At 41.5% G+C, this 18,581-nt stretch overlaps 1 protein-coding gene across 3 annotated transcripts in view; it reads right to left on the bottom strand.

The window, feature by feature from the left end:
• Positions 1-7,347: 7,347 nt before the first annotated feature.
• LOC111145251 (dedicator of cytokinesis protein 10) overlaps positions 7,348-18,581 on the bottom strand; it is a 294,365-nt gene continuing 283,131 nt past the window's right edge. For all 3 annotated transcript variants that reach the window (XM_022500052.1, XM_022500044.1, XM_022500061.1), the window contains 6 exons: positions 18,348-18,494; positions 15,710-15,920; positions 14,327-14,517; positions 12,329-12,429; positions 12,073-12,211; positions 7,348-8,109 (listed from right to left, as the gene is read on the bottom strand). In XM_022500052.1, coding sequence (XP_022355760.1) covers positions 7,993-8,109; positions 12,073-12,211; positions 12,329-12,429; positions 14,327-14,517; positions 15,710-15,920; positions 18,348-18,494 — 906 coding nt within the window. In that variant the 3' untranslated portion in view covers positions 7,348-7,992. The remainder of the gene's footprint in view (positions 8,110-12,072; positions 12,212-12,328; positions 12,430-14,326; positions 14,518-15,709; positions 15,921-18,347; positions 18,495-18,581) is intronic.

The following is an 18,581-nucleotide window of genomic DNA, read 5'->3' on the forward strand; positions in this document are numbered from 1 at the left end:
TGACGTTAGGAAATCCCCATTTCGGGGAGTGGCACCTACCCATCCACTCTTGAGGTTCTGACTCATTCCAAGCAGGACCAACAGTAAGATAGAAAAAAAAAAAAATGTTGGGAGAGAAGCTCTGTTAGCACAGTTATAAACGCCAATGACACTCCAGGAGACAGTGAATATTGGTTTCATAAGCCTGTTACAGTTTTTTCACCACTCTGTCCAGCAGTAACTATAGATACCCGTGGTTTCTGAATCAGGGACACTTAAAGGTAGAGTAAAGATCTTTTGCATCATGATTTGCAACTCTTAAGCTTCAAATCCTAATGGGAACAGTTTCTTTCTAGAAAGGAATCCTATTTTCAGCTCTTCTAAGGTTAAAGGCAGACTGAGGGGCCATGCACTTCCCCAATCCTCTAGCCTAGGAATAACTAATTCCATAAACCTAGGAGAGTCAATGTATATTTTACTCAGCTGTTCAGGAGAGTCTTAACTTTGAAAACCACTCCACAGAATGTGATGGGCCATTTGACTTCCTGGATCCAAAGGAATATTTTTGAGCTGAGGTGGTAAAAGGCCTCTGCCATGGCCTTGGGTCACTGCTAGGAAATATTTTCAAAGAACACTCCAGAACCTTCCTGGCTAGATTTCTAGTTTACTTGACTTTTGTTAAAAAATAAAAATTTCTTTTCTAAAGAAGTGATTTAAGTTGGGTTTCTGGAACGTTACTTTTCTTTTATTTTTAAATTGCTCATTCAAAGGGAAAAATAGCATTTCAGAAGATGAGTCCCTTAGAAATCCAAGGGGACTTACTAACCTCCCTGTGAGTATTATGGAACAAACTTCTTTGGTCAGTGGGGCATTCTGTTTAATAAAATATCCTGCAACTATCTCTGACTATCTTATTTATAACTTAGAAACTGGATTTAGTAGTTACAGTTGTAGTGCTTTTGATGAAATACAAAGTCATCAGCTTCAAAAGCAAATATCCTTTATACGTTAGCAATACATCCAAGAAACAATGACTTTATAGTTGGGTATTAATATTAATGATGTAAGAAAATGGCAAACAGATTCCTCTGGAGGATCCTTGACATTAGTGTTATTTAAAGTTATTCTTTGTAAACTTTCACACAATTACTCAGGCTTAATCACCATTACCTTCTTCAAGCAACATTCACGAACCCCATTTGGGCATGTTTTGATCTATCTTTTACTCCTTATTCTTGTAAGATCAACTTTATGTGCTTACTGTAGTATTTCTCTTGAGACTTGTGATTTATGATCATTCTATCAAATTATTCTTCCTTTCCTTCTCATCCCAAAGCACATGCATTCCCTACAGTAATCTCTAGGGGCAAGGGGAAGGCAGAGGAGTTTAGAGCTTTCATGGGAATTTCTCTCTTTGATTGATGTCTTCTCATCTCTATAATTTACCCACAACACCTAATCACCCAGGTTCTGAGCCCAAACTTGTTTATCTGCCTATCTGCTTCCTAGTCATAGCTGCTCCTCTCCCGGTCCCATAGGCAAATCAACACTTACCACTTTCACAGCTCAGGCAAATTTGCTCCTTGCCAGGATGGGACCATGTTCTCTAAGTAGACCATGGATATTCTCATTATTTTCAGGACATAACTAGGGTGGAGCTGCAAAAAACATGGCGAGGGGACTCTCAAATGTCAGCTCTTATGATGTCTTGAGCTCCTTTTCACTCTCTTAAAAAATTCAGTATCCCCCATAAACTTTCTCATGCCTTCAAGGTTCATTAGCATTATGCACATGTGGCTCTCTCAGTGGCCATCATACCTTGAATGTTGTCCGAGAATCAGGAGAATCAGATACTGATTGCATTGGGGTAATGTGGGAAGATAGCATGAGTTGGTAGGGTTGATATTTGACAATTTTCAATTAGTGACTAGCATAAGACATATATGGATAACACTCAACAAAGTACCCATACATCTGTTTTATTCATTTAATTTTCATAACAACTTGTTCAGGGGTGATCATATCTTTCTCTTAGAGAGTTCAAGTGATTGCCCAAGGACATACCTAGCTGAGACTTCAGGCAATTAGTAGGGATGGTTTTTTGTAACTCATGTACTGTTTCACCTACATCTGACTTAAATGAATATGTTCAGGGATGATTTCAGCCTACATGGAAGAGATGATTGTCTATGCAGTGATATGGTAGAGAAGAGTGTGGGTTGAGGAAGAGCTTTAGTGGCAGAATATCTGAAGACCTACAATTCCAACATTTAGAATTTCACTTTCTGGGGTTTACGATTGTTGTTTGATTGGGTTAATCATGTTGTTAACAACAACGATTGTTAACACTAGGAAACCATATCACTCTTGCCTATAATCAGACAGTGGCACTATAGCTTGAGATAACTTGATGTTAGCCTTTGAGGAAGGTTCATGCATGGATGGCAAAGGAACAGCAGGTAGGCTGCCATTCCTAGCTCTTGTGCCCATCATGTAGCTAGTGGAGCATATCTTCTGGGAGCAAAGGTGGCCTTGCATAATTCTCCCCAACCCAGCATCCCAGGCATTCCAGGCAACAACCTACCTATGATTGGAATTGGCATTTGAATCAGAACCCATTTGGAAAGAAGGCAAGCACAGACTGGAAAGGTGTGGGGTTTCTGCCTGAGGAAGATAGGGCTGGGTGGAGTGCTAGTGTAGGGACGATAGTGAGGCAGCATTGGGTGATGGGGTGGGCATAGGAATCTAAAGGAACTGGAAACAAAGAGGAGCTGGAAAGCTTCCAAATGAAAACATCATGTCATTAATACTTTTGCTTTAATTTGTTCCTAGGTGTCTACATATTTAGTGCCAAATACTTTAGTAGCAAAATTCTGCTGAGGCTGAGAACTGAGAAGAAACCAGAAAGCAGTAAACTCTGATATTTTAAAAAATATTCCCTTAAAAAAGAGATTTGAGGACACTTGACTTCTGGCCTCAAACCTATCGTCTCACAATCTGCTCTTCATTCCTCTGCTTCTTCATTCCTCTGCTCCTCATTCCCTTCCCTAGCATTTTTTTCTGGAACTGTTTCATCCTGACAAGAGTTTGAGAGCTGAGCTCCAGAACTCTGAAGTTCAGGTCAGTAATTTGAACTGCAAAGAATACAAAGAATATTAAGACGCAGTATGCCTTCAAGGAAGGCATGATAGGGTTGGGAAGAACACAGGTACACATGAAATGATAACCGGCAACATAATTAAGAAAAGAAAAATGGGAGATTCAGGGCAATTTGGCCATCGAAGGGCAGAGGATGAGAAATCCAGGTGAGCAAGAGTCATAAGCAAAGCATCTGAAAAGCTGTTGACTTGATCTATTCCCAAAGAAACAGAGTCTATGTGGAGGTGTACATGCAGGAAATGTATTGGGAATCAGTGCCTCTTGGGAATCCTCTTCAGAAGATAAGTGGACAGAGGGAGTTGTTCAATCATGATGTGGTTACAGATGACCTCTTATTTAGGAGCCGGGTAACCGGGATGGCCTTTCAGAGTTGTCTTGGATTGGGGCAAAGAAGCCAGGCTTTTGCGGTTTCCACCATCAACCAATCCTTGAGCATAAGCTTCCTCCGGGCAGTGATGTGACCTTGGGCCAGAGGGACTCAGAGGAGAGACGTTAGCTGCCAGACCTCTGAGCAGCTGGCAGAATGGGTATCTCAGTCCTCGAGGGTGGAACTGGTGTGCTGTCATAGCATCCACCACAGACATGAATTCAGCTAGTCCTGATGTCTATGGGTTGGATTTGTGTGGTTGGAGAAAAGGGAAATGGATCTTTCTGTCAGAAGGAAGCACAAAATAGTCTTGTTTTGTTTTGTTTTTTTCCCCCAAGTGAACAGAACATTGTGGATCTAAGTAAAAGGTACATGTAGGCAAATAGGCACGATAAGGAACTAGAAGGAGGGCAAGGGGCTTCCTGCAGAGAATCCTGAACATTAGTCATGCCTGTACTTCATCATTTTCTGAACAAAATATCATATTTCATCATATAATATCTATTTTTAAATATACATAATTTTTCACTGATACAAATGTAGGAGTGGAGGATTTGGAGACCACTTGTAAGGTGAGCAAATTTAAAGTGTAATTTGGGATCATTTGTCACATTTGCTTTCAAATTTGTTTCTTTTCCTAACTGTTCATAAGAGTACTGGTTTTATATATACATATATCTTTTTATATTTCTGGAGTTTGACAATACTATAAGATGAAAAGCCAATCTACACATACGGTAAAATCTTGCAGAGCAGCGTTTAGGGTTCTGGAAGTTGATACTTCCCTATAACTTGCTCTCCATTTTTCAGAAAACAGTATGTCATTCTGAAGGAAACAGGCTAATTGAACCATTTATATTGGTCTCTAAATGAATGAGAACACAGTTAAAATAGGGACATACTGTGTGGGTTTGGATAATGGACACTTGTTTGTAAGGTAATTATTACCAAAAATTCATGGACATGTTAATTTTTTTTTAACAGGCTGGGCATTTTGCACTTTAAAATGAGAATGGGAAGAGAGGTAGCTACTGAGTGAGATGATGAATGGATGGTGGACAGAGCCAGGACTGAGCCCAAGCACTACCTCCACATATTCTGTGTTGGATACTTTCCAGGGTAAATAATGAAAATGATCCCACTTGTCTTATTTTTACTCTTTCCATTTCCATTTGTAGAACTGTGAAATTTACTATCATTTTTTTCTTTACTGAGATTATTTTGAGGAGTTATTAATTTGGGTAAAATGCTGTAGATTGCTTTGAGAGAAGTTATACAAAGATAAAAAGAATATAAAATAAGAATTCACTGTCTTGGCAATTGAAAATCAGGTCACTGGTACACAAGGCATTGTCTTCTGCAAAGTACATTTTAAGGGGTAATTAGAGGACTCAGTGGAATTTTTATACCCTGGTGTGCCTAAGAATCATGTGGAGCTGGGTATGGCTCCTAGGGGTTTCTATTTCAGAAGGTTGATAGAGCTCAGAAATATGCCTTTTAACTTGTGTCCTGCCCAGTTCTGAAACAGATGATCTGCTGTCCACATCTAGTGATCACTATGCTTACATATAAAAAGCTTATCTGAACAGAGGTCTGCATGTGCCTAGGTCTAGGCAGGAAATAGGTAAGAGGGTTGATCAGGCGTAAGTCAGTTAGGACCTGGTGTCAACTCTGGCAAGCTGGAAGGCACATGTAAAGGGTCAACAGTACCTCAGTTTTAACTGATTGTTGTCATGTGGGAATTGAATCCAGCATTGCCATAGAGCCTGATTTCTTAACAGATGTTAAGAAGCTGGAATTTTACCTGTCTCTGAGTATTTAAGTGTTGATATCTAATTGCAAAAACCTAAAGACATTGTGTGCCACAGATAAAATGTGGATGTGCTGGCTTCAGTCTCCGAGAAGCCAGTTTTTGATACATCTGGTCTAAAGAAGTCAGGAGTACCAAGGTTCTGGGACTGTGCAGGGTGAGTTTTGATGCTGTTAAGGCAGAGTGGTTTCAGCTCATTGTCTCTAGAGCAATTGTTTTTAGGCTATTGCTATATGGGGCACCTAGGTGTCCCAGTTGGTTGAGTGTCTGCTTTCGGCTCAGGTCATGATCTTGGGGTCCTGGGATGGAGCCCCAGATTGGGTTCCCTGCTCAGTGGAGAGTCTGCTTCTCTCTCTCCCTCTTGCATTCTCTGTTAAAAAAAAAAAATCTTCAACGACTTGATCTAGGAACCACTTTGGAGCAAACCACAATGAAGTCATTGAACATACTCCTCCTTGTGAATAGAATATTGGGCATTTAACAAAAGTAAAAATATCTATTTTTAAAAAATATTTATTTTAGAGAGAGAGAGAGTGTGTATACAAGCATAAGGGAGGAGGGGCAGATGTACAGGGAGAGGATCTTCAAGCAGAGCCTGTCAGGAGGCTCGATCCCAGGACCTCAAGATCATGACCTGGACACTAAGTGGACTGAGTCACCAGGTGGCCCAAAGACCCATTATTTACAATTACTTCCTTATAGATTGTATTTTCAGATTTGGCCAGGTAGCCCATTGCTGACAGTGTCCTTGGGGCAGGGGAATGGGTGGGTTGGGATGGGCTTAAGGTCTCAAGACTAAAGGTGGAAATTGAGTGGGAACAGTAGCAGGGGAAGAGTCTTCCTGGTTTCTTGGTATAGTAATGATGAGGAAGTTAGATGAGATGACCAAGATTCCATCCCGCCAGACAAATACCCAGAAAGTTGGAATCAGAATGAAGCAGGGAATGTTACTTTGAATCAGAGGTCATCTCATCACAGGGCTTTATTTATTTATTTTTAAGATAAAAGAGTGCATTCTTTGAGAAAAGAGCAGTTACGTGAATCTTGAGTGATCAGAGTTTTAATCTCAAATACGATTTTATCACTTCTGTGTTCACAGTATTTAAATATGTCTTCTAAGCTCTACCCTCCTTTGTGGTCTTCTGTGGATAGTGGCTGATGGACTTTTGAAGGAGAAAGATGAACTCAGCCAAAGTCTCCTAACTGGAGGCTGGACCTTTGGAATGGCGGCCAGGGGTGAATGTAAAATGCTCTTCCTGAGCTTGCCTTCTGCATCTGGAGGCAGCTCAGTTCAGCTGCACTGCTGCTGTGTTGCTTGGGGGAGAGAGCTGGCTGGAGGAGGAGGTGGAATGTGTTAGTGGTTCCCAAACATGGTTGAGCATCAGTCACAATTCATCCAGGATGAACTCATAATGTTGTGGTAACAAACAGTCCCTGAATCCTGGGACCTTAATACAACCAAATGTGCTGTTGACTCAGACTCTGTATTTGACAAGGTTGGTGGGGAGTGGTGGTAGTTGTGGTGTGTGTGTGTGTGTGTGTGTGTGTATGCTCGTTGTGGTCACTTGGGGACTCAGGCTGATAGAGGCCTCATTTCCATGTGAGTGCTTCAGTGAGGGGATTGGGCAGAACCACTTACTGGCTTTTAAGTATCTGCCTGAAAATGACACATGTCACTTCTGCTTACATTTCAAAAGCAAGTGACATGGCCAAGTCTAACTTCAAAAGAGGCAGGAACATGCAATCCCACCGCAAGTTTATATGGAATATTTGTGAAGAGTCCTATTAAATACCACAGCCCTCATGATTCTGATTCATTCTATCTTCCCCAGTCATCCTATTATTGTAGATTTGGAAACTTCTGGCATGTCGATTTGATCTTTGGAGTAACAGCCTGGCTGAGTGTGGAGTCCTTTCCCTAACCTCTTAAGGAGGCACCATATGTAGTGAATATGGGATTGCGTTCAGCAGGTATCCAGTCCGATGAACCACTTTTAGTAGGAACTCACCCACTCTTCAAGAGGGAACCAAATGCAAAGTAACTGTATTTTTTATTTCTATTAACAACAAAATACTTACATAATTTCACATCCCATTGCTTTTAAGAGCACATATATTACAAATAAAGGAACTCCACAAACTTTAAAGGTTAGTATTTATCAACACTTTTGTACACATACACAAATATTTTAATATAATGGTATCTGAAATGTTATTCATACAATTTTAGCACTGTCATAAGTATTAACTAAAAAGGTTCTTTTAAATTTGGTAAAAACCATATATCTTACAATCTTCTATTTACATTTGAAATGTGCTTAAATGTTACAAAAACATTCACTTTGACCTTTAAAATATATGTACTAGGGCTTGGTATTGAACACATTATAACTGACAGCAAACTTAGGGTTTGCTTTTGAGCTACACATTCATTGCAATTTCACGGCAAATGTTCAGCTTGACTTAATCAACGTTGCTCAAGGAAAAAAAAACAAACAAATCATAAGAAATGTGCAAAACTGGAGGCGGGCAAAATTTTCAAGCTAGCGAGGTAAAAAAAAAAAAAAATTATTAACACTATAAAAACTTCAAATAAATTAAATCTCTCTCTTCCCCGAGATGAGCTGCAAATTCAGAGGGTTCCCTTAGAGGTGTGTCTGATGCAGCAGACCTCCACTCAAGCTTCCTCACTGGCTGAGATGGAGACGGTGGGCACAGCCGGGGCCGCCCTGCTAATTACCAGAGGGCAGGTTCGCTCCGCTCCGCGCTTTGACGGGTCGTCCCTGTATGTAATCTTGACAGGATGAAATGCAACACGGCAAATCAAAAGGAAAATAGAGAGTTTTGTGTTAATATTGGCAAGCACAAAATTAAAACCCAGAACAGTGCTTCTCTCCCACCCCATAAGGACCGCTGTGAGTTGTCGAAAATGAGCTTATCAGAATAGTTCTGGAAGTTTTTGCAAGCCCATGTCAGAAGCATTTTGGCAAGATTTAAAATAGCTTCACAATACTCTTTGACTATCAGAGATAAATTTATAAATAATGACTTTATGATTGTATCTGAGTACTTCCAGAATTTCATTTTATTCTAAAAGTTTACAATTTATACTGTCAAAATACCAAAAAGGGGAAACACCCGAAAGCTCATTTAAATGTTTGCATTAATGGAAATATAAGAAAAAAATACACTAATATTATTTGAAAATAATATTAACATGCCTAAGTAATAACTTCCTGTCAAATCTGTGCGAATAATGATATGTAAATATGATAACAACAGTAGAAACCGTAGGTACATCTAAAATGTATCTCTGTAAGGGAGAGACTTAATGGATATTTCAAAAGATTTTTCCACTTAGTTAACATATTACTATGGTTTAGCTTTAACCCTCTTTAACCCTCCAAGACAGGTTAACACTTCAACCTGCACAGAGCACGAAGCATCTGGGTATCCTAGACTGCCCATAAATCCTCCTTATGATCGATGCCACAAGTTCTGCTTAAATAATTTGGGAAATAAAGTGTCCTCAGAGTATCTGACACTCCCGGAGCAACATGCCTTTGCATCTTGCCTTCTTGGCACCATAACAGAGTGGACCCGTTCCTTTCTCTGTATTTTATATTTGAGATTCATTACGGCCGTTGATTTCACAATGTTATCACCGTCAGTGCTGAAACAGACTCCAAATGAGCGTCTTATATTTATGTTTCTTCCAGTTACTTACATGTATCACTTTGGCCTCCATCAAAGGAGGTTTTATGTTTTTTGGCTACTTATAAAATAGTGTGGCATTCTGGCTGCCTATTAAGGTAGTTGTTGTCTGCCTGTCACTTTAGCAACCCGAAGTGCTTCATCCCAATATCTCCATTTTACACGCTAGCATCTGCTTTATCCTAGTCCTTCTCCTTCCGTATACTGAAGTTTCTTTCACTAAGTAGGTGGCTTCAGGATACCCTCTTAGCTAGGACTTTTCTGGGCATTCTTGGAGTCAACTGCATAATTAATGCCATTGTTATTTTTCTTTCTTTCTATGTCTATCTATTCTAACACTATTTCTATTTTTAAAAGCTCAAGGGTAGAATTTCTCTCTTCACTGTAACTATATATGTAATTTTCTTCCAGAACATGTCATAAGTATAAAGGTATGTGAATGACACGAGGCCCTATAGCTCAGGGGTTAGAGCACTGGTCTTGTAAAGGTATGTGAATGAATTCATGCATTACAAGATCATGCTAATACTAGACAACCCTTCCCTCCACTAGAGTTTGAATTCAATGATTACTGCCAGATGCTTTTTCATTAAAAAAAAAACGAGAAAAGAAGTAAACAATTTTTTTTGTTGTTGTAAATCTGAACTGAGACAACACCCATTTTTAAAAAATACTAGAGACTTTATAGATCTTAATCATTGGCTAGCTCTTTCTGATTTTAGGAAATTGTTCATTACAACCAATGAATAACAGTTATTGATGATTGTCATGAAAATAGCTAATTTCACTTAGATATCTTATAGTTTTGCTATGGATAATTTATACTTACGATTGATGATTATTAACTAGTTTCTCTTCTAGAATCTCTTTTACAGAGTTAGAAGTTAATACTTTGTCCTCATTTTAATCTAAGGTGGAAATATGGAAAACCCATATAATAGAGGAAATCATTTTTAAGGAAAACTTTTTTTGAAGGTAACATACGTTGTTGTCATTGTCCCGTATATGAATACCAATGTGACAAATCCCCAGGACCAGGGGAAGTTTATCTTTCCTGCCAACAGATCTGTTTCTTTTACTGAATAATAAGATCTGTGAAATCCATCCATTTCTTTTCTTTGAATCAACTTCCAGGAAGCACAAACTTAAACTTTGCTTCTTTTAGTAAAGGTATCCTGTAAAAGAATTATTTTTCTCTCCTCTTAATCAGCTGGTTCTTATATTTGTGCAGAAGATTTTTGTTGTTGTTCTTTTGTTTTTGTTTTTTGTTGTTGTTGCAATTTGAGGTATACTGAATCTTTGTTTCAGATACAATTGACCTCAAATATATTTTACAAATTGGCTGAGTATGAATTTTCTTTTTAAAAGCTAAGTTGTTGGGGTGTCTCATTGGCTCAGTTGGAAGAGCATGGAACTCTCAATCACAAGGTTGTGAGTTAAAGCCCCATGTTGGGCATGGAGCCTACTTAAAAAAAATAAATAAAAGATAAGCTTTTAACTTTAATCAGCAAGCTTTTTTTTTTTTTTAACATCAGTCTATCTCGAAATGGAAATAAAATTGTTCTAATTAAATAAACACTCAGAGAACACTAGCCACGGTGGAGGTGTCTGGGGGAATACGAGCAACTAGGAAGAGATAGGCAGACCAGAAGGCCACAAAGGACAGTGTAGACATAAGGAAAGAAAAACATACCACTTTTGCTTATAGTACTGAGGGAAATACTAGACACAGAGGAACAGAAGCTGTATAGACACGGACCGCGACAGAGCTGCCAGGAAAAAAAAGAGAAAAGTATTTTTTGCCCGAAGTTTCAAGGTCAGATGTAATTTATAGTTGGAAACGAACATTTCTTCACCACCTTTTCCAGCTTTAAGGTCCACTGCTCGTTCTTTTGTTTCACTCTCAGATCTATGATTGCCCCCATGCCACCGAGGCATCTCTCTTGAGTTTTTAATTCCCATCGTCCCTTCATAATCCCAAATCCCACTAACAATAATCCCTCATTGAGAAATCCTATCCAGGGAGATTAATGATCTCCAACGTAAACAATTAACCAATTTCTTCCCCTAGCTACTTTGGAGAGTTTAAAATGTGGGTAAAAGGAGACGGAAAAGAAGACAAAAGAAACAATGAGAAATGCACTGGGAAGAAAACATGCATGAGATACATTTCATGCTTTGTGAATAGTGTTGATAGTGCCAGGCCGCTTAAAGAAAAGAAGGGGAACTAATTTTTAATGAGTGGCTGCTGTGCATGAGGCACTGTTAGGAGATTATTCAAATTCTCCTGCTCAGTTATTCTGTAAAGAGCACATCAAACTCCTGGAGAAGACCGTGAGTAGTAAGATGTCTAGGTCGGGATGTCCAGGTGTGGGAGTTGATGGATACTGGAAAGTCAAAGAGTGGCCCTTAGCTTTTCCACTTGATTTCTGCGCCTCAAAAAGTATTGTGATTAATGAATATCCAGATTTTGTGCACACCCTTATGGAACATGCTAGATGCGTGGATGACCTGCTGGTGGGGCAGAGGATTAAGTTTTACCCAATTCTGCACATCTTCAGGAATTCCCAGCCTCTGTAGGTGCAGTCTGGACCTTACAAAGCCTTGACCTTAGACCTAGGGTTCTTCTCGAGTATGGTGCAGAGACCCCTGGTGGTAGAACTCCATCTCACAACTTGGGCGTTGCAGAGGTGTACATTGGGGTGACAGGAGAGGCAGCAAATCTAGTGGAATGTCATCCTGTGTTCCTTGGTGTCTAAAAGGTTCCATCTATTTTAGAAAGCCAACTTTGCATAGAGTTTGGATAAACATACCTGAAACTTTGGAAATTACTTGGGTTCTCATCCCCCCCCCATAGATTTTTTTCTCCCCTAACCTGATCTCTGCTTTGAGAAGCAAAGAATCTTGGACATGGAGGAGTGAGAACCTCTGTGCTCATGCTGTTCATGTAAGAAAAGGGACATTTACAGTCCTTCTGGCACTAGGGACAGAATGGACAGTTTCTATAACGTGGCAGCTTGGGCCACCTCAAGCCAAGTCTTACCTGCTCGTTCATGATTGCGGAGAGTTCACTAAGCATGTCCTTATAATGGGACCTCAGTTCTTCCTGGTACTCCAGCTGGTCCTCCTTGATGAGCCGCTCGTTCACATCAAGGGCTTGCCCACATGCATCTGCAAATTGCCTTTATTGACAGTGAAAAGCAAATGACCAATTAGCCATAGAAAGTGGCAGCTCCGAGTCAAGCTGCTGAGAGATTCTGCTACCTGGAGGAGGTACATTCCAACACAGAAAAACTTACCTGAAGATTTCCTTCAAAAGTTTTACTTGGTTATCAGGGTATCTCTTTGCATTGGTTTCTTCAAGGAAAGCTCGTGCATAGGCCATAGGCCCAGCATTAACCTGTTGGGGAGAAGAGAATTGGCTGAGGACCATCCCATCTCTTCCTTGGATGGGGCCTTCTCCACCGCTGGAAGGAGTAGAACCAATCACGCAGCACCCCAATCCTCTCACAGAGCCTGGTGACCTAATGATGTGCTACCTCTCTCATCTGCTGTCCTCTAACTCAGTAGTAAGCTCCTGAAGGACGAATCTGAGTGCTGTACTCCATGACCACCCTTCGCAAACTGTCACTTGCCCATCATTTCCCATTTTTGTCATATCTGCACTCGGCTTGCACCGTTATTTTTTCACTATCTTTGAAAACGCGACTCATTTTTCCTTACTTTAAATCCATTTAATTTTAACATCTGTGAAATCAAATGTTTGATGTGCTACTTTTTTTTTTTTTTTCTGTTCACATTACAATAAACACTGAACTATTAACAAGTGACATTCCATGGTGGTGGTCTATGTGCCGTCCTGGGAAACGCTGTTTGACTGTATTCCACTTGACAGTCTGGCCTAGATACTGGCCGGAGGAAGCATTTATCAGATTTGCTGAGTGAATGCACAATGCCAGGTCCCGTTCACGTGCACACACATGAGTAGGCTCACACTTGTGAAGGAGTCCATATTCTTTAGTGTTTGTAGCGTTTTGCTGTGACTGTAGGGCTTGGAAGGAATACGGTCACAGAAGAAGGAAGCTAACACTGTATTAGAGTTGTCTTCAAAGGCCCTTATGGGGGAGGGATTGCCTGCATGGTAGAATGAGTAAACGTTATGGATACTCTCCTTTGCTTCTCTAGATCCAATGCTCACTTTCCTTGACACACCTATGTGCTGAGGGAAGCTGTTCCGTTTAGAGTACAGCAATGGGTCTTCTGCTTTCTGGCTCTAAAAGATTTATTATTATTGCTATTTTGAGTCAGCCATGGGGGACACAGAAGAGAGGTAGGTGCAGAAGCGGAGAGCAGATCATCAGGATCTGTATTCCTGATTTTGCCTTGGGCTCCATCGTAGTTGCACAGGGCATACTTACTGGCCTGCCTTTATTTACAATGTGAACACTTGGTTCATTATAAATTTTTGACATTTTTTATTTTAAAAAAACCTGCATTAATATTATTTTATGGTGGGTACTGAGTGTTTTGATGCCTATTTAAATTCTGTGCCCAAGGTGAGTGCCTTGCTTACCCCTCCCTAGTCTCAGCTGGTCAGGGTGTTTTTGGACCCAGGGTTTCCTCCTTGTGGTCTTCTATCTAGCAGAGGCGGCTCTGTCTGTCTCACCAGCTGGCTCTCCCAGCTCTCTCTCTGCTCCCATTCACTCTTCTCTCCCCTTGTCTTCAGATCTAGGGGATAACGTTCTAGCTAGGACCTGCGCCCACCTTGCTGATTTTCCTAAATACTGCTTATGCTTTTGCAAACAGTCTGCTTGTTATATATTCTTTAATCCCCCACTGTGAGCAGGCCATCTGCAGCTTCTCAGACATGTGACAGTCAGATAAATACTGACACACATCTTATGAACTAATACACTTTTAAGAATTTTGTTTTGGAACACTTTCATAAGGCTTTTACTTACAGATGAGAAAGCCACATTTATTATTCATTAATTAATTCATTGGTTAGATTTTAGAATATAGAACATAGTTTATCCAGAGGAGATGGGAAAGGAGGATTGAGGATGAAGAAATTTTATTTAGGCTAAAATTTAAAAAAATAAAAAGGTTTATCTCCTGGTGTTTAGCACCATCCATGTGTACTTACAGCGAAACAAAATTTGAAAGACTCAGATAAAGTTGCTGGATGGTATCACACAGAAAAAAGTCTCTCTTAGCCCTTTTGTAAAGAATTTCTAGGGTGTTTTATACCAGGCTTCACATTATAACAAGCGCTTCTCCGCTCCGAGAGCACCTACCTTCACGCTGACGCTTCCTTGGACTTTGAGCTGCAGTCGGATCATGTCTACATCGTCCATCGTGCAAAGCTGGTTAAGCTCAGAAACCTTCTTGGACATCTCATCAATCGCCACTTCGATAGGATTCAGTTCTGTGCTCGACTGGCTTATGACTTGTATTCTCTTCTTCACATATGGGAACAAGTGACTTGCTGCACAAAAGATATGCAAGAGAAGGTAAAGGTTGAGGTGAGTGAGGTGAGTCCGGGGTGGCACTGGAAGGTCCAGACGAATTTTTTTTTTTTTTTTTTTTTTTGCATACAGCATCTTCCACTCTGCATGGTTTCTGTGTATGTGAGTTATTTTTCCTCCACTGTACTGTGGTGTCTCACATCTCAGCTTGGGGCCCAGCGGCTGTCACCTGGCTTGCTTTTCTACATTTGGCTAGCCAACAACTACTCATCTGTTGGCTGGGTTTAGGCTTTTAGAGTCTTAAAACAGTATCGCCCCCCCCCCCCGCCAGCTTCTAATTCAAATAAAAACTATTCTAAACCACCCTAAAGAATGCTTAAATGTGTACTCAGTAGCATATAGTATGATAGTTTTGTTCTCATTTTTTGATGATAAAAGTTCTGGAAAAGTTTACCGAAGATGAATGTTTCCTATAATTTGGGACACTGCTATTGTATCTATTGCGTACTCCAGGACTGCTCATCTCTCAAGATTCCTCCAGAACACCTTTGCTCAACTTTCTCTTTGGTCTGCCCTAGGAGACCGCCCCCCCGCCCAGGGGGATTACCTGTGCCTTCCCTTTTTCTTTCTCAGGCCATGCTCGCCTGGATTTCTTGCTTTACTTGGTTTTCTCCTACCAGACCGTGGACACATTGAGGGCAAGACTCGGGGTTCATTTATTTAAATTCCCGGGAGAGTGTCCAGCCCCTCGCAGGCCCTCATGGCATGTTTACCAAATAGGTAAAAGGATGACTAACTCATAGACTAGATCTAGAGGGTGCTGAGAGGAACGGGGGAGGTCATCCCTTGCCTTCAGTTTACAAATGAGAAGCCTGAATTCCAGAGTGGTTTGGAATTTGGTCCCAAGGCACACACTTGGGAGAGCTGCTAACCCTGAAATCCCTGGGGGCAGGCTCAGGGAGAGGGCAGGGGGAAGTTCCCAGTGCCTCTCCCAGGATGTGCACACCATGACCTTGACGGCTGGAACGTCTAAAGGGAAGAGGTGCATTAAGTAGCTCTACTGAGAATTTCTCTCCCTGTCGACTTTCCCAAGGAGGGGAAGGAGGCGCTTCCCGGCACACACGTCGCATTTAGCGCGTCCCGGGTCCTCGTCAGCAAACCTGAGAGCCACCGCGCAGCCCGCGAGGAGAGGCCCCGCGCGAGGGCACTTACTGGTGAGGACCGTGCGCCGCTTGCACTGCTCCTCCACGCCGCCGTGCTTCTTGCCCGACAGCGTGAACGGCGTCTCGAAGACGAAGCGGTTGATGTTGTGGTGCATCTCGAAGTCCGTCTTCCGGTCCTCTATTTCCTTTTCTTCAAAGAACGGCGTGACATAGGTCACCTGGATGTAGGCATATTTGGGGTCCAAATCCTTGGGGTTTACCTGGGTTAACACATTATGGCAAAAGAAGGAGTGTGAGCCCCAGGGGCTCCTGGAAGTGAGAAGGCTCTGCCTTCCCGCCGCCGGCCTCCCGAGGGAGGGGCCTGTCCCTGTCCCCGCGGGGAAAGATAGGCGATGGCATCGCTTCAGAGCTGGGCCACCTGAAGCAACAGTAAGGGGAACTGGCTGGACGGTGGTCCAGACAGCGGCAGAGGTGGGTTGGAGCCAGCCCTCCAAGGAGCTGAGGTTCTTGGACACCTAAGTACCTGTTTAGGGCATATAATTTAATCTTTGATCTTCTTTCTCTTCTGTAATGAATACCCCTACCTTTGTCTAGAATATGAGCTTCTTCTTCTTCTTCTTCTTCTTTTTTTTTTTTTTAAAGATTTTTAAAATTTATTTGACAGACAGAGATCACAAGGAGGCAGAGAAGCAGGCAGAGAGAGGAGGAAGCAGGCTCCCTGCTGAGCAGAGAGCCCTGCTGTAGGGCTCGATCCCAAGACCCTGAGATCATGACCTGAGCCGAAGGCAGAGGCTTAACCCACTGAGCCACCCAGGTGCCCCTAGAATATGAGCTTCTTGAGCGTAGAAATGTATCTCTTGGTCCCTCCAGGATTCAACTACATACCTAGACTGAGGCCATGGGCTCTGGGATTGTAATGTGGAAGGAGGTTCTTCGTCTGTTTAGAGGATTAACTGATTCACCTATTTCATGAGTGCCAATATTTTTATTTTCAGTTTCTCTATTTTTTTTCTTTTATCTGCAATAAATCATCCTAGATAATGTATTTACTGACTCTGCTGCAGTGACTAGCCTTCTCAAACAACAAGGCAGGCAGATGGGGGGGGGGGTCCCAAGAACAGCCAGGGAATGGCTTTTGCTATTTTTCAAGGTTGGAAGAGATGAGTCTCATCCTCTTTCCTAATGATTTCTGGAAGAATTTTCCAACATCCTCCAGCTTTCTCCATCTGTTTAACTGCTTGCTGCCTATCTGATTCCAGAGACTTGAGGAAGCTTGAGAACTTCTTTGTAATGCTCCTAAAAATTACCCTGTAAAATGAGTATAATTGTAACCACTTTACAGATTTAAAAAAAAAAAAAAAAAAAAGGAGCTTCAGAGTGGCCACTAGTTTCTCCAAGAGGGATCACCGGCTGATAGGAGGTATTCTGGTGGAATGAAGACTCCAGTGGTCTGACACCAAATTCGACAGAAACTCTAGAAACCACTAGAAACTCTGTCCATGCCCCCTATTTCAGAGAACCACCGTGACAGTAGTTCCAGTTCTGTCCACCTTCATGGGGAAGGGGCTTGTACCTTTCCAGCTAAGGGAGAGAATGATGAGCCCATTGTCACAACTTCAGTCTGGATCCAGTAGCCTCAGGCCCAGATTGCTCCAAATACCAGTTGTGTAAAAGAGGAGAGGCGTGAAAAGACCTTTTCCTTTGTGGCCTAGGAACAGCCTCTACATTTGGGCACAAACCAGCTTTTCCGGCTCCCTCACTCTGCCACGCTCTTCTCTCCAAACTGTGATTCTGAGACCTGGCAGGCTCTAAACACACCTCCTGCTTTCATTCCTTCCTGGCATTGCCTGTGCTGGGCTTCTTAGAATGCCCTATGCTTCCAGCAGACACCTTCTCACTCTGCAATTCCCAGAGCAAACATTCTTCCCCTGTGGAGCATTGCCCAGCCAAGAATGAGCTGTTAAGGGAGCCCTGAGCTTTCTCCATGTGACTTGGACCATGTCTCTTGTGGTACTTCACTGTCTCTATTTAATTAACTATTCTCATATATTCTTCTCTTCTTAACCCTATATGAACTGTGAACTCTGGAAGGAAGAGACTCCATGTGTCCCAGCTGCTAGTTCTGGGCCTGGCATGTAGTAGGTGCTTGATAAAGTTGGCTAAATGAATGGAAGCACACTAGAAGATCCAATTTTGACTAATCTAATCAGAGAATGTAAGCCCTTGCTTCATGCAGCCATGAGGAAGTAAAATGAATGTTTTCGGGTTAATACAAGTCTGCCACTGTCACAGAGGACAGATTTCAAAATTGGTATGACTCCCAAAGACCTCCATGACTGAATACATACATTGTGCTGTTTCGTCCAACTCCACCACTGGGCCCAATCACTTTAACCCTTAGATTGCTGTTCAAATGCAAACAAATAACCCATGGCATAAGTACAGAATTTAGTAAATTGTTTCTATGATTATCTGTAAGTTATTTGAATAAACATGTATATAACATTATTGACAAAAGAAAAAAGAAATCACTGATCAACCAGCCAATAAACAAATGAGCAAAACATCCGAAATAGTGGAGGTGGTTTACTTTGCACAGTCAGGCAGAAAATGAAAACTTTAACTACTAAAGTTAGAAAAAATTAAGTCAACTCCTCACACTTGTGTGAATACGGGCTTTCCTTTACCTTGTTGGAATCCTGGATTATCTTCACATTGTCTGCTCCGAATTTATCTGCGTAGAGCTTGAGCAGTCTTTGGGAAATCTCAGAGAGGCCTGTCAGTTTAGGCTCTTTATAAATATACTCTTTACCTTCCTCCTCTTCAAAAAAGCCCTAAGGGAGAGACATAATGAACCACCAACTTTTTTAGGGAACTCAAATCGCAAATCACAAGCAAAACAAAAACTCTGCTTAAACAAT

The sequence above is a fragment of the Enhydra lutris genome, unplaced genomic scaffold (assembly GCF_002288905.1).
Source record: "Enhydra lutris kenyoni isolate GAN:26980312 unplaced genomic scaffold, ASM228890v2 scaffoldscaffold1, whole genome shotgun sequence".
NCBI classification, from domain to species: Eukaryota; Metazoa; Chordata; class Mammalia; order Carnivora; family Mustelidae; genus Enhydra; species Enhydra lutris.